The 25,204-nt window shown below is 56.1% G+C and overlaps 1 protein-coding gene across 1 annotated transcript; it reads right to left on the bottom strand.

Moving 5' to 3' along the window:
* Positions 1 to 9,792: 9,792 nt before the first annotated feature.
* On the bottom strand, positions 9,793 to 25,072 carry SPCS3 (signal peptidase complex subunit 3). The gene is made up of 5 exons (XM_029077006.2): positions 24,875 to 25,072; positions 21,252 to 21,325; positions 17,364 to 17,440; positions 12,164 to 12,279; positions 9,793 to 10,233 (listed from the first exon to the last, which is right to left on the bottom strand). The coding sequence occupies exons 1-5, from the start codon at positions 25,015 to 25,017 to the stop codon at positions 10,101 to 10,103; spliced, it is 543 nt and encodes a 180-aa protein (XP_028932839.1). The 5' UTR covers positions 25,018 to 25,072; the 3' UTR covers positions 9,793 to 10,100.
* Between the last annotated feature and the right edge of the window lie 132 nt (positions 25,073 to 25,204).

Genomic DNA, 25,204 nt, shown 5'->3' on the forward strand with positions numbered 1-25,204 from the left:
CTACCCCGGCGCTCAGTACAGTGCCCAGTGCCTGGCACCCGGTAAGCGCTTAACAAATACCATTTAAAAAAAAAATCTTCTCCACCCGATGGATCTGCTCTCCTCACCCACCTCGTCTCTGGAGTCCCCTCCTCGCACTCTTTTCTTGCCCTCTCCAGACCCAGCCCACCTCCTCTCTGTACTCCCCTACCATCTTCCCACCACCAGTTCCCAGACCCTCCCCGTCCTCTACGTCCCCCAGATCGCAGCCCACCCCGCCTTTAAAGATTTCTTAAAATCCCTTTACCTCCAGCGAGTCCCCCGACCCCAGTTAATTATCGGGAAAGCCAAACCTCATCAGTGAGACTCAATATGGTCCTAGTGGGAAGAGCGCAGGCCTGGGAGTCAGAAGTATCTGAGTTCTAATCCCAGCGCTTGAGCCGTGTGCTCTTGGGGAAGTCACTTCACTTCTCTAGTCCTCAGTTACCTCATCTGCAAACTGGAAATTTAATATCTGTTCTCCCTCCTACTTACTCTGTGAGCCCCAGGTGAGACCTGGTTATCCTTAGTCTATCCCAGTGCTTAGCCCAGTGCCTGGAATATACCCAGTGCTTAACAAGTACAATCATCATTGCTATTATTACCATTAATCATCATCGTCGTCGTCTTTATTACCAGCTCCACAGTCACCTATTGCACTTAGATATTATTCATCTCTACCCATCCTCAGCACTTGTACATAGAGACTGTGAGCCTGTCACTGGGCAGGGATCGTCTCTATCGTGTTGCCGAATTTTATATTCCAAGCGCTTGGTGCAGTGCTCTGCACATAGTAAGTGTTCAATAAATACTATTGAATAAATAAACGATAATAATTATGATCGTGGTTTTGGTTAAGTCTCTACTATGTACCAGCCACTGTACTAGGAGCTGGGGTGGAAACAAGCAAATCGGGTTGGACACAGTCCCTGTCCCACCTAGGGCTCACAGTCTTAATCCCCATTTTACAAATGAGGGAACTGAGGCAGAGAAAAGGGAAGTGACTCACCCGAGGTCAACACAGCAGACAAATGGAGGAGCTGGGATTACAAGCCGGGTCCTTCTGATCCCCAGGCCCACGCTCGATCCACTAGGCCGTGCCGAGTCTCTGCCAGAAGGCAGTCAGCGGGTCCGATGTTCTGGTGGAGTCCCAGAATGAAGGAAATGAAGCCCAGAGAAGCGAAATGTCTTGCCCGAGGTCACACAGCAGATAAGAGGCAGAGCCGGGATTAGAACCCGCATCTTTCTGACTCCCAGGCCCGGATTCTATCCACTAGACCATGCTGCACTTAACGTGCAATCTTATTTTTCCCGATTCCACTGCTTGTGATTTCTTTACGTCTGCCTCCCCGTGGGAGTGTTAGCTTCTGGGGAGCAAAGAATGTGTTTTGTGCCTCTGCTTCCCTTTCCCCGGCCATTCGGGACAGAGTACTGAACGCTGAAGACAGTGAATAAATACCACTATTCCTACGAGTATTGTTGTGGATCAATCAGTGGTATTTATAGAGACCCTACCGAGTAGACTACTTTGCTACAGGCTGGGGAAAGACTGCAAGCCTCGGGTAGGACAGAAATTGTGTCCATTCTGTTTATCTTGTGGAAAAGAGGCTGGGCTTCGGAGTCAGAGGTCATGAGTTCGACTCCCGGCTCTGCCACTCGTCAGCTGTGGGACTGTGGGCGAGTCACTTCACTTCTCTGGGCCTCGGTTACCTCATCTGTAAAATGGGGATTAACTGCGAGCCCCACGTGGGACAACCTGATTACGCTGTATCCACCCCGGCGCTTAGAACAGTGCTCGGCACATAGTAAGCGCTTAACAAATACCAACATTACCCAATCAATCGTATTTAATGAGTACTTCCCGTGTGCAGTGCACTGTATTAAAAGCTTGGGAGAGTACGATATAACAGAGTTAGGATCCTGAAAGTGTTTAACAGATAATGCGATTGTTACTCTTTGCAGCAGAAGTCAAACACATGTTCTCTGCCCAAAAGAAAGTTGATTACGATATCCACAGTTGTGGTATTTGCTAAACATTAATTATGGGTTGAGCGTTCTACTAAGCCCTGGGGGAGATGAAAGGTAATCAGATCGGACACAGTTTATAATCTAATCGATCAATCAATGGAGTTTTGGAGTTCTTACTGCATTCAGAGCACGGTACTAAACGCTCTGCAGAGAAGTTGGTAGACACGTTTCCTGTTCACGAGGAGTTTACGAACTAGGGGAAGAGACGTTTTATTAAGTGCCGTCGAGTAGTTTCCGATTCATAGCGACTCCATGGATACACCTTCTCCAGAACGTCCCGTCCTCTGCCATAATCCGCAAGCTTTCTAATGGTTCTCGTACATTAATAGAAATAAATTCTGGTTATGTAAATAAGCGACGTGGGACCGAGAGTGGGACGGATACCCAGGGTGCAGATCCAAATGTGCAGACGATCTCAAGGTCTAGAGGGTGGGCTGGAGAGTAATAATAATAATAATAACGTTGGTATTTGTTAAGCGCTGACTATGTGCAGAGCACTGTTCTAAGCGCTGGGGTGGACACAGGGGAATCAGGTTGTCCCACGTGGGGCTCACAGTCTTCATCCCCATTTTCCAGATGAGGTCACTGAGGCACAGAGAAGTGAAGTGACTCGCCCACAGTCACACAGCTGACGAGTGGCAGAGCCGGGAGTAATGAAGAGTAACAGAGGAAGACCTCCGTCGGGAAAAGTAGAGAAGTAGCGTGGCCTGGTGGAAAGAGCCCGGGCCTGGGGGTCAGAGGACGCGGGTTCCAATCCAGGCTCCGCCACTTGTCTTGCCGTGTGACCTCGGCCAATTCAGTTAACATCTCCGCGCCTCAGGCACTTCATCTCTAAAATGGGGATTAAGACTGTGAGACAGGGCCCGTGTTCCACCTGATTAGCTTGTATCTACCCCCAGCTCTTAGTACAGTGTCTGGCACATAGTAAGTGCTAAACAAATACCACTGGGAGAAAAAGGAAGCGCTCGCGTTTCTTAAAGAGCCAGTGGGGTCCCAGAGAATGAGAAAAGGGATTTCAGAGATTGGAGCTGGGTGGTGACCCTAGCCTCCCTCTCCCTCCCACCATCACCTCTACTCTGTTAGGCCTCATCCACCTCCTCCCCCCTCACCCTCTCCTTTTTCTCCTTTTCCTGTTCTTCCCAATCCCGTCCCTCTTCCTCCTTCACCTACCCCCACCTCTCCTCACCCCGTCTTCTTCCTCCTCTAGTCTCCTCTCCTCCCTCTCCTCTCCCTTTTCCTCCATCGCCTTCACCCTCCACCTTCTCCTCACCCTCTTCTTCCTCCTCTTCCTTCCCCCTTCTCCTCCCGGCTCTTCCTCCTTCACCTATCCACCACCTTCCTGTCCTCTCTTTGTTCTTCCTCCTCCTCCTGCCCCCTTCCCCTCCCCACCTCTTCCTTCCCCTCACTCTTGCCCTCCCCGCCCCCACCCCCAATCCCACCTGTGCCAATTCCCTTGCCCGCGACGGTGCCCATAACCGGTCCTGCGCTTCCTTCTTCCTCCCCGCCACCGCCCCTCGTCCGACATGGCTCGGGAACATCCTAAACCCGCCTCTCTGCCGTCGAACTCTCCCACCGACTCTTCCAGAAGCAGCGGTGACTCGGTCCCAAATTCGGACCCTTCCGGCTTCGACTTTCACCGGGAACAGTCAGGAAGGTTGCAAAGGCCTGGGGGGGGGGGGGGGGATAAAAAAAGAAAGAGACCAAGAGAGATCAGAATTTGAATCCAAAATCTCAAGTCCTGATAGATGAATGAGGGGGAGGAATAGCAATGCAGTCAATCAATTAATAATATTTATCGATTCTCTGCAGAACGCCATACTAGGCGCTTGGGAGAATAGAAGGGGATCAATAGACACGGTCCCTGCTCGCGAGGAGTTTACACGCCAAAGGGGAGACAAATACTATAATGAATTCCAGATCAGAGGAAATAATAAGGAAAGGCTGTGTTTGGGGTGAGAGGTGGAGGGATAAGAGTTTCTATCCAAGCCTTTAGAGGGTAATAATAATAATAATAATAATGTTGGTATTTGTTAAGCGCTTACTATGTGCAGAGCACTGTTCTAAGCGCTGGGGGAGATACAGGGTCATCAGGCTGTCCCACGTGAGGCTCACAGTTAATCCCTATTTTACAGATGAGGTCACTGAGGCCCAGAGAAGTGAAGTGACTCGCCCACAGTCACACAGCTGACAAGTGGCAGAGCCGGGATTTGAACCCATGACCTCTGACTCCCGAGCCCGGGCTCTTTCCACTGAGCCACGCTGCCTCTCAAGGTAAGCACCCTCCACGGCCCCGTCAAGCCACAGGCAGGACTTTGGACAAACTGAACAGCAAAACCTAGCGAAAAGAGCCCCGGCCTGGGAGTCAGAGGACCTGAGTTCTAATCCCGGCTCCGCTACTTGTCTGTTGTGTGACCTTGAGCCAGTCTCCACTTTTCTATGCCTCAGTTGCCTCAACTGTAAAATGGGGATAAAGACTGTGAGCCCCACGTGGGGCAGGGACTGTGTCCAACCCAGTATTGTCCTTTCTACCTCAGTGCTCAGTACAGTGCCTGGCATGTAGTAAGTTCTTTAGAAAGTCCATGAAACAAACAAACACACAAAAAGGGCTGTAAAGGGGAGCGCGCTCGCAGCTTCTTTGGGAAGGGAAGCACTGTCATCTGCTGGTGTCTGAGGAGAAGTGACCGAAGCAGCCCAGGAACACTTTCAATTCAATTCAGTCCTATGAAATCATAATAATGATAATAATAATGATGATGTTGGTATTTGTTAAGCGCTTACTGTATGCAGAGCACTGTTCTAAACGCTGGGGTAGATACAGGGTCACCAGGTTGTCCCCCGTGAGGCTCACAGTCTTCATCCCCATTTTACAGATGAGGGAACTGAGGCCCAGAGAAGTGAAGTGACTCGCCCACAGTCACGCCGCTAAGAGGCGGAGGCGGCATTCGAACCCAAGACCTCTGACTCCCAAGCCCGGGCTCTTTCCGCCGAGCCACGCTGCTTCTCTGGAGTATAAAGCTCTGGAATAGATACGGCATAACCCCGTCGGATTACGTGACTCAGTGAGCCCATGTGGCTCACGGTCTCCATCCCCATTTTACAGATGAGGGAACTGAGGCACAGAGAAGTGAAGTGACTTTCTCCAGGTCATACACAGAGAGCGAGTGGCAGAGCGGGGATTCGAACCCAGGTCCTTCGGCTCCCGGGCCTGGGCTCTCTCTCCACTAGGTCACCTTGCTCCTCAGCATTGATGTTTTCAGGTATAATATTCATTCGCTTATCCAATCGTATTTACCGAGCGCCTACTGTGTGCAGAGCACTGTACTAAGCGCTTGGGAAAGTACAATACAGTAAAAATAAACAGTGACCTCATGGCATTTGAAAGTGATAGGGTGGGGTTAGAAGAGAACCCTTTTTCTACACGTTCACACACCTACTCACCCTCCCACATCCCCCTGTTCTCCGGCCTGAAAGAAAGGATTCCTGAAAGAGTTAGTTCCCTGTCAAATTGTTCCTGCTCTTTGCCTCGATTGTTGGGGACTTAGAATGCACCCATTTCTGGATAATAATAATAATAATGATGGTATTTGTGAAGCGCTTACTAGATACCAAGCACTGTTCTAAGCGCCGGAGTAGATACCGGGTCATCAGGTGGTCCTATGTGGTGCTCACAGTCTTCATCCCCATTTTAGAGATGAGGGAACTGAGGCCCAGAGAAGTGAAGTGGCTCGCCCGAGGTCACACAGCAGACAAGTGGCTTAGTGGAAAGAGCCCGGGCTTGGGAGTCAGAGGTCATGGGTTCGACTCCCGGCTCTGCCACTTGTCAGCCGTGGGACCGTGGGTGAGTCACTTCACTTCTCTGGGCCTCAGTTACCTCATCTGTAAAATGGGGATTAACTGCGAGCCTCACGTGGGACGACCCGGTGACCCTGTATCTCCCCCAGCGCTTAGAACAGTGCTCAGCACATAGTAAGCACTTAACAAATACCAACATCATCATCATCATTATTCTTAAGTGTTGGAGCCGGGATTAGAACCCACACCCTTCTGACTCCCAAACCCGAGATCTTGCCACTAGGCCACCCCGCTTCCACAGAGCACGTGGAATCAATCAAAAAGGTCAGTGACTCAGTGGTATTTCGATAAGACTTACCGGGTGCGGAGCGAAGTAAGACTGCAGCGAGCCTGGAGTCAGAGGACCTGGATTCTAATCCTGCCTCTGACAAATGCCTCCTGTGTGACCTCGGGCCAGTCATTAAAATTGTCTGTGGCTTAGTCTCCTCCTCCGTAGAACGGACACTAAATGCTTGTTCTCCCTCCCTTTTAAACCGTGAGTCCCAGGTTGGACAGGGACTTTTTCGGACCCGATTAATCTCTAACTATGTGCCGGGCACTGCACTAAGCGCTGGGGTGGAGCCAAGCAAATCGGGTGGGACACAGTCCCTGTCCCTTGTGGGGTTCACAGTCTCCATCCCCATTTTACAGACGAGATAACTGAGGCACAGAGAAGGGAAGTGACTTGTTCAAGGTCACCCAGCAGACAAGTAGTGAAGGTAGGATTAGAATAATAATGTTGGTATTTGTTAAGCGCTTACCATGTGCAGAGCACCGTTCTAAGCGCCGGGGGAGATACGGGGTCATCGGGTCGTCCCACGGGAGGCTCACGGTCAATCCCCATTTTACAGAGGAGGGAACTGAGGCCCAGAGAAGTGAAGTGACTCGCCCACGGTCACACAGCTGACAGGTGGCAGAGTCGGGAAATTACTACTACTAATATAATTATTAGTAGCATATCATTGGTAGTATAGTAGTAGTAGGAATTATTTATTATAGAATCGATAATAACAAAAGCACTGTAGACATCACCAGTGGAACTTTCACAAAAGACCGAAATCCTCCTAAGTGAGAGTATCGTCAGCCTTGCTCTTACCGCTCACGATGTCAGAAAACAGATCGTGTCACATTAATAATAACGATGATGACGAGGTTGGTATTCGTTAAGGGCTTACTGTGTGCCGAACACTGTTTCCTACCCTAATTAATCAGATTAAGACCAAAGCAGCGTGGCCTAGTGGAAAGGGCAGGGGTCTGGGAGTCAGAGGATCCGGGTTCTAAACCCGGCCCTGCCCATCGTCCGCCGCGGGCCGGTCGCTCCGCTTCTCCGTGCCTCAGTTACCGCACCTGTGAAATGGGAATCGAGACCGCGAGCCCCGGGTTGGAGACGGACTAGGTCCAACCTGATTAGTTCGGCTCCACGTGGCGCTTAGTACAGCGCCGGTCACACGCTGGAGCGCTTAGCAAATCCCATGGAAAAGTTAGATGGCCTCATTTGTGAGAGCAGATGTTACCGCCTAGTGGGAAGATGTGAGAACCATTTAGGGAATTTTCTTTTAAATTATTATTTTTTTGGAAGTCGCATTTGAGGAAACGGGATGGGCGGATAGTCGTTCTGAGCTTATATTGAGCCGAAACGGGGCAACCGTAAAAAGGCGGGCAGAGGAAACGTCTGGGCAGGGCGAGGGGCTACGGCAGGAGATCAGGCAAGAGGAAAACGGACAATGATGACAATAATAATGTCGGTATTTGTTAAGCGCTTACCATGTGCCGAGCACTGTTCTAAGCGCTGGGGGAGACACGGGGGAATCAGGTGGTCCCACGTGCGGCTCCCAGTCTTCATCCTCGTTTTCCAGATGAGGTCACTGAGGCACCGAGAAGTGAAGTGACTCGCCCACCGTCACACAGCCGACAGGTGCAGCGCGGCTCCGTGGAAAGAGGCCGGGCTTGGGCGTCAGAGGTCACGGGTTCGACTCCCTACTCCACCACTTGTCGGCCGTGTGACTGTGGGCGAGTCACTTCACTTCTCTGGGCCTCAGTGACCTCGACTGTAAAACGGGGATGAAGCCTGGGAGCCTCCCGTGCGGCAACCCGATGACCCTGTATCTCCCCCAGCGCTTAGAACAGCGCTCGGCGCAGAGTAAGCGCTTAACAAATGCCGACATGATTATTAGGTGGCAGAGCTGGAATTCGAACTCATGACCTCTGACTCCAAAGCCCAGGCTCTTTCCACTGTTCGACGGCCCAACGAGCCGCCATCTATTTGGCTATTTTTAGATTGAAAGTAGCGTGTGGGTACGTGTCTCGCTGAGAGATTTAATCAAAACCAACGCGACAGCTGAAGGTTGCTCACGGTGGGCGAGCGAACGGTGGTGTGTTTCAGTAGCCGCGCTTGATTTTAACAACGGACTATCCACGGCCTGATTTTTTCTGGCCCTGACTGATTTCTTCAGCGTGGCTCAGTGGAAAGAGCCCGGGCTCGGGAGTCTCAGGTCATGGGTTCGAATCCCCGCACCACCACTTGTCAGCTGACTGTGGGCAAGTCACTTCACTTCTCGGTGCCCGAGTTACCTCATCTGTAAAATGGGGATTAACTGTGAGCCTCACGTGGGACGGCCCGATGACCCCGTCTCTACCCCAGCGCTCAGAACAGTGCTCTGCACATAGTAAGCGCTTAACAAATACCAACATTATTATTTACTTTATAAGAACGCAGCAGATCGATTAAATCCTAGTTTTGAGGACTTAGGCCACAAGAGAGCACTGTACGGCACATGGGAGAGCATATGGGAGAAGCAGCGTGGCTCAATGGAAAGAGCCCGGAATCGGGAGTCAGAGGACGTGAGTTCTAATGCCGGCTCTGCCACTCATCAGCTGTGTGACTTTGGGCAAGTCACATCACTTCTCTGCGCCTCAGTTACCTCATCTGTAAAACGGGGATTAAGACCGTGAGCCCCGAGTGGGACAACCCGATTCCCCTGTATCTACCCCAGTGCTGAGAACAGTGCTCTGCACACGGCAAGCGCTTAATACCAACCTTCTTATTATAATCCCGCGTCCAGTCACGGAAAGCGGTGGTGGCCCGGGGGCCAAGCAGGCCGCGGGAGGAGGAGGTGGTCCAGTCGGGCGGCCGGGCCGGGCCGTAGCCAGGGCCGCCGGCTCTCCGGAGCGCTCCCCGCTATTCCCAGGTTCCCCTCCCCCTCGCCCCGGCCGCCGTTCCCGGAGAGAAGGGCCGCGACCTCCTCCAGCCCGGGGGGTGCGGGGAGGAGCCGGAGGCGGCTCGACGCCGAACCCGTCTGGCTGGCCGCGGGACCCCGGAGAGGGCGGGCCGTCCGCTCACCGAGGGCAATCCAAACTGGATGCAACGGAAAGGAAGAAAAATGAGCGTTGGCCATCGGGGGCTGCTGCGTTCACCGGGGCCGGGGAGAAAACACCGCATCTTCCCCACTCCTGAGACACCACAGAGAAATGGAAAAAGAGGACTCTGACCCAACGCTAACAAAGGCAGGGTGGCTCAGCGGATACAACACGGGCCCGAGAGTCGGAAGGACCTGGGTTCTGGTGCCCGCTCGGCCACAGGTCTGTTCCGATACCTTGAGCAAGTCACTTCGCTTCTCCGGGCCTCAGTTACCTCACCTGTAAAACGGGGATTAAGACTATGAGCCCGATATGGGACAGACACCGTGTCTGACTTGATCAACTCGTTCCTACCCCAGTGCTTGGAACAGTGCCTGGCACATGGTAGGCACTAAAGCGGTACCAAAATTATTATTAAATGCTTATTTGATTAAAACAGACAGAACTCTTGGGCACATTCAGCCCCCTGAAGTTCCACCTACCCTAAAATCCACGCTCTTCATATTTCATCAAGGATGGAAAATACAACTGTGAAAAATAAAAATAAAAAGACAGGGGTTTTTTTTTTGCTTTTATTTATAAGAAAGATGATAACGGTGGCCAAGCCGTTTTGGTTTCTCTTTTTTTGCAGAACTGATTTAAAGTCATTTCCCCATCATCTTGGATTCTCAGTGTTTGCTTGCTTGCTTTAAAAAAAAAATAATAATAATAATCAAAAAGCCTCATTTCAGTATTCTTTCCAAAGTTAAACAAAACGGGGAGCCCGATTTGTTCGGCGGGGGCAACGGACATCGGGGCAGGGAGAGGTGAGATAAAATTCATTAATATAGAAGTATAAAAATACGTTGCTTCGAATCCAGAATAATTTAATAACTCTTGGTCGTTTCATAGGTTTCTGGGAACGGAACCGAGACGTAGCCCGATCCCGTCACGAGAGGTAGAATTCCGGCATTGGGCACAACGTTCCAAGAGAGGGTCAGCGTGACGTTCCTGTTACCCCTGGAAAAGGAAAGGGAGCGATTAGCGAAAAAAACACAGCGGCGAAGCGGGATTTCAAACACCAAAATCTCTGAATTCACTGGATTGCATTTACTGAGCGCCTACTGCGTGCAGAGCACTGTACTAAGCGCTCGGGAGAGACCGAGACGACAACGAACGGACGCGGTCCCCGCCGGCCACGAGCTTCCGACCAGAGGGGGGCTAAGGCGCCCTACGGACATGGCTCCTTAACCCAGAAGGAACAAATGTTTCTTTTAACCGTGAGAAGCTGTGCCGCCCAGCGAAAGGGCAACGAGCCCGGGTCTGGGTTCTAATCCCAGCTCTACCATTTCGCTCCGGTGCGGCCTGGGAAGTCACCTGTCTACTCCAAGGCCTCGGTTTCTTTACCTGTTGCCGAATTTCTGAGCGTTCGGTACAGTGCTCTGCGCGTAAGCGCTCAATAAATACGATTGAAAGAATGAGCCTATAAAATGGGGATCCCACTCCCTCCTACTTTGTGAGCCCCATGCGGGACAGATGTCTACTGAGATCTCCTCCAGCACTTAGCCAGGTGGTTGGTCCCCAGTAAGCACAGCGTAGTTCATTCAGTCGTATTTATTGAGCGCTTACTATGTGCAGAGCACTGTACTAAGGATGATGTTACGCAGCTGCCCACAAAAACAGAGTTAATTAATTAACGTTGGTATTTGTTGAGTGCTATGTGCCGAGCACTGTTCTAAGCGCTGGGGGAGATACAGGGTCATCAGGTTGTCCCACGTGAGGCTCACAGTTAATCCCCATTTGGCAGATGAGGGAACTGAGGCACAGAGAAGTGAAGTGACTTGCCCACAAGTCACACAGCTGATAAGTGGCAGGGCCGGGATTTGAACTCATGACCTCTGACTCCCAAGCCCGGGCCCTTTCCACTGAGCCCTGCCGCGGTCACCCCAAAATGGCCGGAGTGGTCCCCGGCCACGGCTGGGCTGCCCGTCCCGTCCGGCGGGCCCCGGGGGGGGGGGGGGGCGCGTGGACCGTCGGTGGCCGTCCGGCTCCCGCTCTACGGGCCCGGCTCCCTAGGGCCGAGAGCCCGTCGATCCGGGCTCCGGGGGGCATCTCCCTGGGTTCCCCCAGGGCGGGCAGCGGGAACCCGAGGGCCTCTACACGCCGCCGGGGGCCGCGGCGGACCGACTCCGCCGGGCCGGGACGCAGCCCGCGCTCGCCCTCCGGGAACATCGGACGCCAGCGCTGCGAGGGGCTGGGCCGGCTGGACTTCCGTTCATGCAGTACCACGTATTGAGCGCTGTGCGCAGAGCACTGTACTAAGCGCCTGGAATGGACAATTCGGCTAGACGACCAACTCCTTCGGGGCACCGGGCACGTCTCCTAACCACTGGACTCTCCCCACCGTCCGGTAGAGGCCGGGCTCCGTCCACTGTAAGCGCTCGATAGATACCATCGGCCGGCCGACGGGTCGGGGCCGAGCGCTGCCCTCGGCCCCCGATCCGGGAAGCCCCCTCCCTTTCCTGGACAGTCTGAAAGGGGCAACCTTGGCTATGAGCCTCATAATAATAATAATAATAATAATAATGGTGGTATTTGTTACGCGCTACGTGCAAAGCACCGTTCTAAGCGCTGGGCGGATACAAGGTGATGGGGTCGTCCCACCTTGGGGGTCACAGTTTTAATCCCCATTTTACAGATGAGGGAACTGAGGCCCAGAGAAGTCGAGTGACTTGTCCAAAGTCACCCGGCTGGCAAGCGGCGGAGCCGGGATTCGAACCCATGACCTCGGACTCCCAAGCCCGGGCTCCTTCCACTGAGCCACGCTGCTTCTCATCAAGTAGCGCGCCCATCTCGTCCTCGCCACCACCACCTCGCCCGCCCTCCCCGTCTCTTCTCCCCCGCGTCCCCAGGCTGAACGTCGGCGAGAACGACGTCGGGCTGCGCTCACTTGAGACCGTTTCCGTCGTCAAAGAAAAAGTATTTTGACTTCATGTCTTTGAGCAGCAGCTTCGGATTGTCACCTCTCAGAATGATCTTGTCCCAGAGCACCACCTGGTTCAGAGCCTGCGACGACACAAAAGGGAATTAGGGGCTGATTTCACAGAGCATCTGGCCCCGACAGATTAAAAGCACCGTTGACACGAAGGGGCAAATTTATGGGTACGAGGCCTGCGTGATGGGCGTCGCCGATCCCATCCGTCGATCCGTATCGAAGGAAACGACGCTCTAGAACAATCAAGGCGACAACGAAAAATCGGGGTCTCCTTGCAGGCTAAGTTCCTCTGACCAGGGAGCGCGTCTCCCTTCTCGGTTACACTGTATTCTCCCAAGCGCTTATCACAGGGCTCCGCACCCAGTAGGCGCTCGATAAACGCCACCGATTGATTTGGGCCTTCCGAGGCTTCCCTCCCCTGAGATTCGAAACGTATTTTCAGTTCCTGAGAGTCACCGACGGCTTCCAGGTACGGGGCCGGTCAGCGACGCGTCCCGGTGGTCGACCGTAAAGGTCCGGCTGCCTCGCCTGACCTCTCCTTTCGGGAAACCGGATCCCCGCTCCCAAGACCAGAAGGAATTGGATTCACAAAGGTCGGCGAGGTCTGAACGAAGGGGCGGCTGTAAATCAAGGAGCGCCCCAAGAACGGGAGCTTCACGAAGAAACGCGGCCTCGTCCGGGGACAGGGCGAAGCTTCCTCCAGCGCTCCAATTTCCTAGACGGAACGCTCCGCCGTTTGCTCCACGGGTTCCGCGGCGCCTGCACCGCCTACAAAAGACACTTCTCACCCAGCGCCTCGAAGAGCGGTTGAAAACAAACCGGAGGCTCGAGGTCGTACTCGGCTGCCGACTCACGGCAGGATGGGACGACTATTTCTAACACATCCCTAGGCTCCCCCGTTTAATAATAGAACACGTCCCTAATCCCAAGTCGGCTTCCTGAATTATGCAGGGAGACTGACAATTTCTCACAAGCTCAGGCTCGACTCGTCCCCAGATCAGGCCGCTAAGGTGACTGCACTTTAGGGGAGCGTGGCCCGCCGAGACCGACACCCAACTCCGCACCCTGCTCGGAGAAGTCACCTGGAACGAAGAAGCTTCTCGGGAAATGCCGATGTCGACGGTGGTGGTACCGACGGGGAACGCACATATAAAGTAACCTCACCTGCACCCACATTTCGGGCCCAGAACCTCCCTGGGCTCCCGGGGAGTTCCGCTGACAAAGGCCTAAACTCTGTGCCCGCCCACGACCCTCCCAACCCCCGTAGGGGTAGGATCCTTGCCCCTCTCTCCTCCTTCCGCCTCCCGGCTGCCCTCTCAGACAATGAGGATGAGGGGCCGGGAGCTTCGGTCTCGGAGCCGGAAACTTGCGTTAAGAAAAAGGGATGGTGGAGGGGGAGAGGTGTGTACATCTGTTTTGGGTCCTTGCTGGGGAATTCTGAATTCTCCAGACCGAAAGCTCGTCGTGGGCAGGGAACGCGGCTGTTTACTGTTGCCCTGTGCTCTCCCACACGTTTGGTAGAGCGCCCCGCCCGCAGTGAGCGCTCAATAAATGCGACCGAATGAATAAAAGGGGAAGCAAAGGTCCGAGACGGGGCGGAGGGCTCGTCGCTGATGTTTCCCTCTCCCTTCTTTCCCTTTCTTCCCATTTCCCTTCTTTCCTTCCTTCCCGCCAAGCTCCCGGCGGCTCCCGCCGGGAAGCCGGGGGCGGATCTGAGCCGCTCTCTTCTCTCCCCCCGCGGGCCGGCGTCGGACACGGGCCCGACCTCGACGAGTCTTCCCGCCAGGAGCGGCGAGCTGAGGCTGTGGTGGGGCTGCTGTTTCCGTCAGGGCCCCGGCCCGGGCCCCCCACCGCGTCGGCCGCGGATCTCCCTCCCCGCCGCGGGCGCTGCTCTGACGCAACCTTCCGTCACTCTCTAGGCTTGGCAGAGAGCACTTAAAACATCAGAAACAAGAACCACCCACCTTCTTACTGCCACGGGCTGGGTCTGCTCCTCGAACCCACTCGCCAGAAAGCCCCCCGCGACAACCGAGAACAGGGAAAGCCCACCACCGCCACGCCGGGGATTTTGCTTACTGTCTCTCAACTTAAAAGTGCTGCCTTAGCTCAAGGACAAAGGACTCGGGGGACTCGGGAAGCGGGCGAGGAGGAAGGGAACGGAGCGACTGCAGAAGCCGAAGGGAATCTAGAGCTTCCCTGGCCGAGAAAACCGCCCGTACTGGAAGCGGATATTGGAGGATCCTTCGATCGGGGGGCAGGTGCGAGGGGGCAGAACCTCGAAAAGGGGAGAGGAGCAGAGTGACAGCTGAGCTCCCTGAATGGGGAAGAGGAGGAGAGCCGGTCCGAGCAGTCTCTAGACTGTAAGCTCACTGTGGGTAGGGGATGGGTCTGTGATATTGTTCGATCGTAGCCTCCCAAGGGCTTAGCGCAGGGCTCTGCACGCAGTGAGCTCTCAATAAATACAATCCACCGACTGAGGCGTGAGAGGGAGACGAGGGCCCAAAGAGATGAGCCCAAATCACGGCCCCGATGTCCTCAAGGTCCTCGCAAAGCCGAGGCGACCGCAATCGGCTACAGTTGGAGAATAAGTCCTTCACGGTGAATTTCTGAGGCGAGACTCAAATGTGCCCTTAAATCAAATCCCAGCCAGAGCTCCGAATCCCCCCCCCCCCCACCCCAAATAAAAGTTGATATGCTACCCTTTCGGAGAGGCTGGCCAGGCTCTTTCGGCAGAGTTGGGATTGTTTGAAGCCTGACCCGACCTGTGCAACTGTGGTTCTCCCTCCCCTTCATCTCCTGAAAAAAAAAATCGACCCTGCGGGGCTCTGCGGCATCGTAACCTAACGTCGTCACCTACGTAGGCGATCCTGCCCCAAATAAATTCCCAACGTAGACAACAAAGTCATCCCTCGCATTCGAAGACACCACCGGCGGTGAAGAACACCTAGGAGTGACTGCGGGGCCGGAGAGGCCAACGCGCCATCCGCGGCGCTGGCCGCCAAAACGGCCGCACCTTGGGGTGATGTCGTGTTCGACGGCTGCAGCTCCGGCCGCCGGCGGTTTTCTCTTTAGCTTCCTCCCCTCTCTTTCCACGAGAAGCTTCCGCTCGGAGAGCGGCCTCCTTCTCGGCATCAGACGCCCCGTTTCCCGCCGGGCAGCTGCGTGGTCTGAGGCCCTGTTTTTAGGGGGCCCTTAAAACGTTTCCTCTGCCCTCCTCGCTTTCATTTTCCCAATTTCACCTCTCAAGTCATATCAGAACATATGAAAATCGCACCGGAATGCCCGAGCCCAGGCCCGCGGTCAGCTTAAGGCCGCGATGAAGACGGACTGGGATAAGATGGACAGAACTCTCGGTTTAAAAAATATCTTAGGGACCAGTGAAAGCATCGACTGACCTTCGCCGGCAGACGTGGCCAACGTTTTCCCCACTTCCTCGTGGTAGTTACTACCTGCCTCCCCTCCTAGGCCAAGCTCCCTTGTGCCTAGGGAACACGCCTACCAACTCAGTTGAACTGAACTCTTCCCAAACGCTTAGTGCAGCGCTCTGCACACGGTAAGTGCTCAAAAGATACCCCTGACGATGACGACGACGATACTAAAACCGGATAAGCTAGTGCTGCTTCTTCAAAAGCCACTCTAAGCCCTCCTCAAATCCCTGCCTCCGCTAATTAAGTCTTCCCCGCTCCCTTTACACCACCCTCAGCATACAACTGTCATTTTTATCCTGTACTTCTTGAGCGCCTAGTACTGCTCCGACGCCATTTACCCTCTAATAATAACGATGGCATTTGTTAAGCGCCTTCTCTGTGCCAAGCACGGTTCTGAGCGCCGGGGAGGATACAGGTGATCAGGGGGTCCCACGTGGGGGGGGTCACAGGCTTCATTCCCATTTTACAGATGGGGTGACTGAGGCCCAGAGAAGCGGAGTGACTTGCCCAAAGTCACACAGCTGACAAGTGGAGGGGGCCGGGATGTGAACCCACGACCCCCCACTCCCAAGGCCGGGCTCTTTCCACTGAGCCACGCTGCTTCTCTAGCGCCTCTTTCCCCACTAAGGCTCCTCAGCTGTATCCCCGTTCCTCTTCTTTATATAATGTTGGTATTTGTTAAGCGCTTACTCTGTGCAGAGCACTGTTCTAAGCGCTGGGGGAGATACAGGGTCATCAGGTTGTCCCACGTGAGGCTCACCGTCTTCAGCCCCAATTTACAGATGAGGGAAATGTGGAAGAGAAGTTAAGTGACTTGCCCACCGTCACACAGCTGACAGGTGGCAGAGCTGGGACTCGAACTCATGACCTCTGACTCCCCAGCCCGGGCTCTCTCCACTGCTTCTCGAGGTCAAGAGGTGGAGTCCTTCCACACTGGGGTGGAAGACGGAATATCTCATCCTTATTATCATCATCAATTATAACAACAGAGTCGGTTCAGCACCCGCAGTCAGTGTTGGGGAAGATGTGAGATAATCAGAGAGGCAGCACGGTCTAGCGGAAAGAATGGAAGCCTGGGAGTCAGGGGACCTGAGTTCTAATTCATTCACTCATTCAATCGTATTTATTGAGCGCTTACGGTGTGCAGAGCGCTGTACCGGGCGCTTGGGAAGTGCAATTCCCCCCACGCACCGGCCTGTCCGTCAGTGCTGCGCTGTCAGCTTCACGAGGGCAGGTAATGGGGTTTCCAACTGTTCTACCGTCTTCCAAGCGCTCAGTAGAGTGCTCTGCCCATAGCGAGCACTTTATACCGACTGATTTGATGCCAGATCGTCCCACCTTCCAGAGGCTCAACCCCGGCCCCGGGTCTGCTGATCGTCCTGCCGTCCATAGATGACGACGGTATTTCTTAAGCGCCTACTAGGTGCCAAGCACCGCTGTAAGCGCTCACTCCCCCAGGCGCACAGCAGAGCGCTCTGAGCACTCGGGAAATACAACCCAACGAATGGCGACTCCCCCGCCTCACTTCCCGGGGCGGCCGCGACCCCGACGACGACGTCCGCGTCCGCCACGCACCCTCCGCCCGCCGGCTCGCGGTTCCTCCCCGCTGCCCGTTGCACGGGACTGGAGGGGGGTTACCTACTGAGGACTGTCTACGCCCGCGGAGGACGAGGGAAGGAACGGCTTTTACGTCCGAAGCCGGGTACCCGGGAGGCCTTTTCACTTACGTTGTTTTTCGTCGAATACTCTGCCGACAAGTAGAGAAATAACTGCTTCACGTTCCAGTCGAATATCCCCTGCAGATGTGGGAAAATTAAGGAACCGACCCAGCGGGTGAACCGTCGACGGCGCGCGGATGGCTGACGACGAAGGGAACTCGAGAATCCTTTTCTTTAGATAAGACCTGGGTTGTAAAGATTCGGTCTGAAGTGGAAGAGAAGCCAAGACTCCCGACGGCCCGGCCGAGGCGAGAGGTGACGAGGCGGGGTGACCCTCGGGACCTCCGAATTAGGGGCAGACGGCGCGCCCCTCGACCCGGCCCATTAGGATCTGGTGTAATTAAAGCAGGACCTTCTGGCACCCATTTGCAACGTATTTTAATAATGATGATAAAAATGTTGGTATTTAAGCATTTGCTACGTGCAGAGCACCGTTCTAAGCGCCGGGGGAGATACGGGGTCATCGGGTTGTCCCACGTGAGGCTCACAGTTAATCCCCATTTTACAGAGGAGGGAGCTGAGGCCCAGAGAAGTGAAGTGACCGGCCCACAGTCACACAGCTGACAAGCGGCCGAGCCGCGATTAGAACCCATGACCTCCGGCTCCCAAGCCGGGCTCTTCCCACTGAGCCACGCCGCTTCTCTATGGGTCTGAATAGCTCCCGCGCTCCAACAGCTGTCCCGATCCAATTTATCCTCCCAACATCCCTGTGAGGTCGGGAGCGACCGACTACCGTCAAGAAATTACGGCACGGAGGGCTCAACTTGCCTCAGGTTCCCAAAGTCGGCGGTGGGTTCATTTTTGTTACTCGGTAACGGTATCTGTTAAGCACCGTGCGAGACACCGGACGATCGGAGGCCGCGAGGCCTAACGGACGGGGCGTGGGCCTTGCAAAGCCCCCAGGTTCTAATCCCTGCTCTGCCACCCGCCTACTTTACGGTCTCGGGCAAAGCCGTTTAGCTCTCTGTGCCTCCACTAAATTCCATCTGTCACACGACCGAGTGCTTACTGTGTGCAGAGCGCTGGTCTAAACGCTTGGGAAAGTACAATGAAACTACGAGCTTTCTCCTTCCCCCTCAGTCCCTTGCCCGAGCAGGGCTCCCGGGCTATCGTATCCGATTATATCTACCTTGGTACACGGCACGCAGTCAACGCTTAACCGACCCCCCGGTTATTACAGTTTCAGCGAATCTTAGTGTATTTCGGGGGAGAGCGGAAATGAAGACCTAATAGACCAGTCATTTACGACGCCCACGGCTTGCAAAAATACAGAGGTTGGGGAGGGACTGGCAAGAAACGTCTGCATTCGATTACTTCTCCAGGAAATGATTCTGCCAAGTTTCAATATCTCCCTGGCGCTGACGAAAAATACAGCCCAGAGGAGGATTAAAACGAGCAACGGCTGAGCGACGGCCCGAGGCAGCCGATAAACCGAAGCAGCGTGGCTCGGCGGAAAGAGCCCGGGCCAGGGAGTCCGAGGTCACGGGTTCCGATCCCGGCTCGGCCACTTGTCAGCTGTGTGACTGTGGGCGGGTCACTTCACTTCTCTGGGCCTCAGTTCCCTCATCTGTAAAATAGGGATGAAGCCCGTGAGCCCCACGTGGGACAGCCCGATGACCCCGTATCTCCCCCAGCGCTCAGAACGGTGCTCTGCACAGAGTAAGCGCTTAAATACCAACATTATTATTTAGAGGTTCTGCGTGTCAGAGGGGCGGGCGCCAATTAAACGTGCGGTGGGGGTTTATTAGTGCAGGGAAGCATTTTGGAAGTGCCTGGCATGTTTTAGCTAGTGACTCTGTGAGTTCCACAGAGGTCTGACGTTAAGGCTCGGTGTCCCAAATTATCCGGTTTTATTGATGACCTGAAGCCGAGGCACCCGATACTCCCGTTTCTGCAGTCTTTCTCCCTCAACACTACCGCGAGCACCTGGCATTTATATTTCGCCTCTCTCCCGGGCTCTCGTGCCCATTACGTGCCCGAGGGTACCAGGTGGCTAGGGGCAGGTTCGGCTTCAGGAAGATCTCCTAGCAAATCCTTATTCTCCAGAGGGGTATCGAGTTTTCCTTCTGAGCCCCAGGGGGGATTTGGGGTCGGGGCCGGGGGGAGGGCGATGGAAAGAGGGCGCTGATCGATCGATGGCCGCGGTTACCACCGCGATGAGGGAGGTCCCTCCCCAGCATCGGCAGGTGACGGGGCCCGGGGAGAGGCAGGAAGGCCGAATCTCCTCCTCGCCGCGTCCGAGGGTGGACCCTTGGAGCTCGGCCGCACCGAGGCTCCTTCGGACAGGGCGGGCCTCCCGCGAGCCTCGGCCGTGCTCAAAACGCTGGGAGAGGGGAGTCCTTCGGTGGCCACCGGCCACCCCCGGGACCAGGTGACCCCCGACTTGACCCTTATCGGGCGGGGGGAGATGACGTGTTGGGCCACTAGATAACAATAACAGCGTTGGTATTTGTTAAACGCTTACTACGTGCAAAGCACTGTTCTCGGCGCCGGGAGGAGACAAGGTGATCAGGTTGTCCCACGGGGGGCGCACAGTCCTCACCCTCATTTTCCAGATGGGGCAACTGAGGCACAGAGAGGTTAAGGGACTTGCCCACAGTCACACTGCTGCCGGAGCCGGAATTCGAACCCCATGACCCGTGACTCTTTTCCGCTGGTCCACAGAGTCGAAAAGGCCAGGCTTCCTCGTGTTTTGTTTTTTTTTCCGCTCGCCTACCCCATGAAGCCGACCCGGCCCATCCCCTACCGTTTCCCCGAAACGAGGAGATGCGACGGGAGGGAAACGGAGCTACCTCGAGGGCCATCTTCACCTCTTGGGGTGCCCGAGCCGGGGACGTCAACGTTAGGAGGACACGATCACAGCCTTACCAGGCGGCCCCAAATTCAGCTCGTTGGGGGGTGGGGGCGTTATATCCATCTAGTGCTGTGTCACATGCTCCCAAGCGCTTAGTACAGCGCTCTGCAGTCGGTAAGCGCTCAGTCAATACGACCGGACGAAGGTTCGAATGAATTGCCCGCTAAACCGCCACCTTTCCCCACACAACCATTAGAAGCCATTAGCCACTGAGAAGCAGCATCGCTTAGTGGAAAGAGGCCGGGCTTGGGGGTCGAAGGTCACGGGTTCAAATCCCAGCTCTGCCACTTGTCAGCTGTGTGACTGTAGGCGAGTCACTTCACTTCTCTGTGCCTCAGTGACCTCCTCCGCAAAATGGGGGTGAAGACCGTGCGCCTCGCGTGGGACGACCCGATGACCCTGCATCTCCCCCAGCGCTTAGAACTGTGCTCGGCACGTCGTAAGCACTTACAAATACCCACATCATTACATTAGAGAAGCAGCGTGGCTCAGGGGAGAGAGCCCGGGCTTTGGAGTCAGAGGTCACGGGTTCGAATCCCTGCTCGGCCACCTGTCAGCTGTGTGACTGTGGGCGAGTCACTTCACTTCTCGGTGCCTCGGTTCCCTCATCTGTAAAATGGGGATGAAGACCGTGAGCCCCACGTGGGACAACCCGATGACCCTGTGTCTACCCCAGCGCTTAGAACGGTGCTCGGCACACAGTAAGCGCTTAACCAATACCAACATTATTATGATTATTATATTATTATGGGGATGAAGACTGTGAGCCCCACGGGGGGCAACCTGATTCCCCTGTGTTTACCCCAGCGCTTAGAACAGTGCTCGGCACATGGTAAGCGCTTAACAAACACCGACGTTATTATTATTATCATTATTACGTGCTACCGAATCAAATCGGTAGCTGCCGGTGATTTTCACCCTGAATGACGACCGGGCAACCCCCTGGCCCCAATGTGGGAGAGCCCGCTGCCGACCACCTCCCACGCTTCACAACTCGGCACGGTGGGCCTACAGGGGAACCTGATATTTCCGCCAAAGGATATCTGCAGTGACATCGAAGGTAATGAATCCCAGATCGCTTCTTTCTCTAGGTCCGGTGAAATCTTCTACATTTTTTCTAAAAGCACAAGAGAACAAAACAAAAATAACCCGTAGCTTAGAACTCTTGTCATCGGTCAAACCGCGTAGCTCGGCGTAGTCTTCAGCGGGGGCAAGTGACGGGGATAGAAGATTCAATAGTATTTATTGCGCGCTTACTATGCGCAGAGCACTGGACTAAGCGCTTGGAATGGACAAATGGCTAACAGATGGAGACGGTCCCTGCCCTTTGACGGGCTCACGGTCTAACCGGGGGGGGGGACGGGCAGACGAGAACGATGGCGATAAATAGAATCGAGGGGAAGAACGTCTCATTAAAACAACAGCAGATAAATGGAATCAGGGTGATGTACATCTCATTCACAAAATAAATAACGTGACGAAGATAGATACAGTCGAGCGGACGAGTACGGCGTCGAGGGGATGGGACGGGAGAGGGGGAGGAGCAGAGGGAGATGGGGGGAGAAGAGGGTTTAGCTGCGGAGAGGTGGGGGGGGGGGAGAGGGAGCAGAGGGAGAAGGGGAGCTCAGTGTGAGAAGGCCTCTCGGAGGAGGTGAGCTTTAAGTAGGGTTTCGAAGAGGGGAAGAGAATGAGTTTGGCGGAGGTGAGGAGGGAGGGCGTTCCGGGACGGCGGGAGGACGCGGCCCGGGGGTCGACGGCGGGACGGGCGAGAACGGGGGACGGCGAGGAGGCGGGCGGCGGAGGAGCGGAGCCTGCGGGGTGGCCGGTGGAAAGAGAGAAGGGAGGAGAGGTGGGAAGGGGCGAGGGGATGGACGGCCTCGAAGCCTATGAGTCTCCCGGGGCGGGGCAGCAGCGGGCACGGGGCAATCCCTTCCGAAACCCCCCGCGCTGAACCAAGGCTTTCATCACGGGCCTGTTTCCGACCCCCCCCCCCCGCACCTTCCCACTCGGCCGGGATCCGACAGGGTTCGAATCCCACGGCCCCTGAAGCGAGGAATAAAAACCACCCAAGAGTCTGAGGGAGGGACGAGTTTCACCGAAAGGGAAGTCGGATCCGAGGAGCGTCCACGAGCTATCGGGCGCCGGGGAGAAGCCCTTCGGGGGACCTCGTCGTCGCCCCCGGGACCCCGGCGGGAGGCGCCGCGCCGGCCGCGTTCGGAACCACGGGCGGGGGAGGGCGGCGCCCCTCTCGGGCTGCCCGGGACCACAGGGAAAGGGTGGGAAAATCGGGAAAATCGGGACGGGCGAGAAAGACGGCCGGCGGGAAGAGGCCTCGAAAGGGGAAGTGGGCAAAGGTCCGGCGAGGGGGCGTCGATTCGGGGGAGGCTAAACCCGCGCGGCTGAGGAAGGGGGGCGAGAAGGCCGCACCGGGAAGGAGGGGGTCGGGATCACCCGTGGCGGCCAGGGAGCGCGTCTCCCCGACTCTGTGGAACCGTACTCTCCCAAGCGCTCGGCGCAGCGCCGCGCACCCCCTAAGCGCTCGACAGACGACCGCGTCGGGGGACGTCTTCAACCTACTCCGAGGCAGGCGGCGAGGAGCTGGGGAACGGGAGAAGCAGCGTCGCTTCGTGGAAAGAGCCCGGGCTTTGGGAGTCGGGGGGACGTGGGTTCTAATCCCGGCCCCGCCGCCTGCCTGCGGGGTGACCTCGGGCCAGTCGCTTCGCTTCTCTGTGCCTCAGTCACCTCCTCTGGAGAACGGAGACCGGGACTGTGGGGACTGTGAGCCCCAGGTGGGACAGGCCGATTGACTTGGATCTACCCCAGCGCTTAGAACGGCGCGTGGCGCATAGTAAGCCCTTAAATACCAGCAGCGTTATTATTATAATCATTTCCTAGTGGGTCCAGTGCTCCGCAAGCAGCAAGCGTCCAAGGGATCCGATCGAACGGATGAAACCGACGGGAACCGGGGCGCCGACGGGAGCGGGCGGTGGGGCTCGTCGGCCAGTGGGATGTACTGAGCGCTTCCTCTGGGCCCGCGGGGCACCGGTCTGAGCGCTGCGGGCAAGGCAGGTGCGAAGCTGGGCGGGGAGAGGAGGAGGAAGTGGAGGAGGAAGAGGAGGAGGAAGGGGAGGAGGAAGGGGAGGTGGGTGTTGTGTTGGTCGCTCATTGGCTGGGACCGGGGCAGAGACACCACAGGGACCCGACCGACCGGGGAGGGGGGCGGGGAGACAGACACACAGAGACAGGGAAATGGGGGGATTTGGGGGGGGGGGGGAGAAACAGAGAAAGAGAAATGGAGGGGGGGAGAGGCAGAAAAATAGGGGGGGAGAAGAAACAGAGAGACACAGAGAGACACAGAGAGAGAGAAATGGGGGGGACAGGAAGCCAGAGACACACACAGAGCCAGAGAGAGACATGGGGCGGGGGGGGGTGGGGGGACAGAGACGGAGGGAGACAGAGATATAGGGGGAGAAAGACAGGGACAGAGATATGGGGGGGGGAGAAACAGCGAGACAGAAAAGTAGGGAGGAGAAACAGAGACAGAGAGAGACAAATGGTGGGGGGGGGGGGATAGAAAACCACAGAGAGACACAGAGCCAGAGAAAGAGACATGGGGTGGGGGGACAGAGACAGAGAGAGACAGAGGGAGAGAGATTAGGAGGAAGAAACAGAGAGAGACAGAGAGAGACAGAGATATGGGGGGAGAAACAGGGACAGAGACAGAGAGAGACAGAGGTATGGGGGAGAAACAGAGACACAGAGGGAGACAGAGAGAGAGATATGGGGGGGGGAGAAAGACAGGGACAGAGACAGAGGGAGACAGAGACAGAGATATGGGGGAGAGAGACACACACAGAGACAGAAGGAGACGGAGATATGGGCGAGAAACAGAGAGACACAGAGAGATGGGGGGAGAAAGAGAGAGAGACACAGGGAGACAGAGACAGAGGGAGACAGAGGGAGAGATGTGGGGGGAGAGACAGAGAGACGCAGAGACACAGGGAGACAGAGACAGAGATATGGGGGAGAGCAGAGGCACAGAGACACAGGGAGACAGAGATATGGGGGAGAGAGAGACACACAGAGACAGAAGGAGACAGAGACAGAGCTATGGGGGAGAAACAGAGAGACAGAGAGAGAGATATGGGGGGAGAGACAGAGAGAAAGGGGGGAGGGAGACAGAAGAAATGGGGGGGAGAGGAAAAATGGGGGGATTTAGGAGGGCGGGAGGGGGGAGAAATCGGGGGGTTCGGGGGCGGGGGAAATGGGGGGTTGGAGGGCAAGAAAATTGGGGGGACGGGAAGAAAGTGGGGGGAAGGAACTGGGGGGGGAGAGAATGGGGGGGAGGTGGGAGGAAATTGGGGGGAGGGGAAGAAAGTGGGGGGAAGGAAAAGGGGGGTGGGGGGGGGAGAGAATGGGGGGGAGGGAGGAAATTGGGAGGGGGAGAGGAAGAAAAATGCGGGGACTTGGGGGGAGGGGAGGAAAGTGTGAGAAAGGAACTGGGGGGGGGGGTGGGAGGGGGGAGAAAATGGGGGGGAGGAAATGGGGGGAGTCGGGGGGGGGAGGGGAAGGGGGGGGCAGGGGAAGGGGGGGGGTTCCGCCCCGCGCGCCCCCCTCCCCCCGGCGCGCGCCCCCCTCCCCCCGGCGCGCGCCCCTCCCCCCTCACAGCATGATCCTGGAGACGTGCAGGCGCACGGGGACGCTGCGCTCCTTGAAGGCGGTGGTGATGAAGCAGCCGAAGGTGAGCGCCGCCATGACGCTCAGCGAGAAGGCGAACAGCGAGTTGGCCCGCGACAGGACGGTGTTCATGGCGCCGCCGCCGCCCCCGCGCGCCCCCACGCGCCCCCCGCGCCCGCCCCAAGCGCCGCGCGCCCGCCGACGGACCGGAAAGCCGCCCCTCCCCGCGCGCGCCGCCCGCCCGCGCGCCCGCGCGCCGCCCGCCCGCGCGCCGCCCAGCCGGCCGGCCGGCCAATCCCCGCCGCCAGCGGCCCCCGCT

Source organism: Ornithorhynchus anatinus, chromosome 12, assembly GCF_004115215.2.
Source record: "Ornithorhynchus anatinus isolate Pmale09 chromosome 12, mOrnAna1.pri.v4, whole genome shotgun sequence".
Lineage (NCBI taxonomy): Eukaryota > Metazoa > Chordata > Mammalia > Monotremata > Ornithorhynchidae > Ornithorhynchus > Ornithorhynchus anatinus.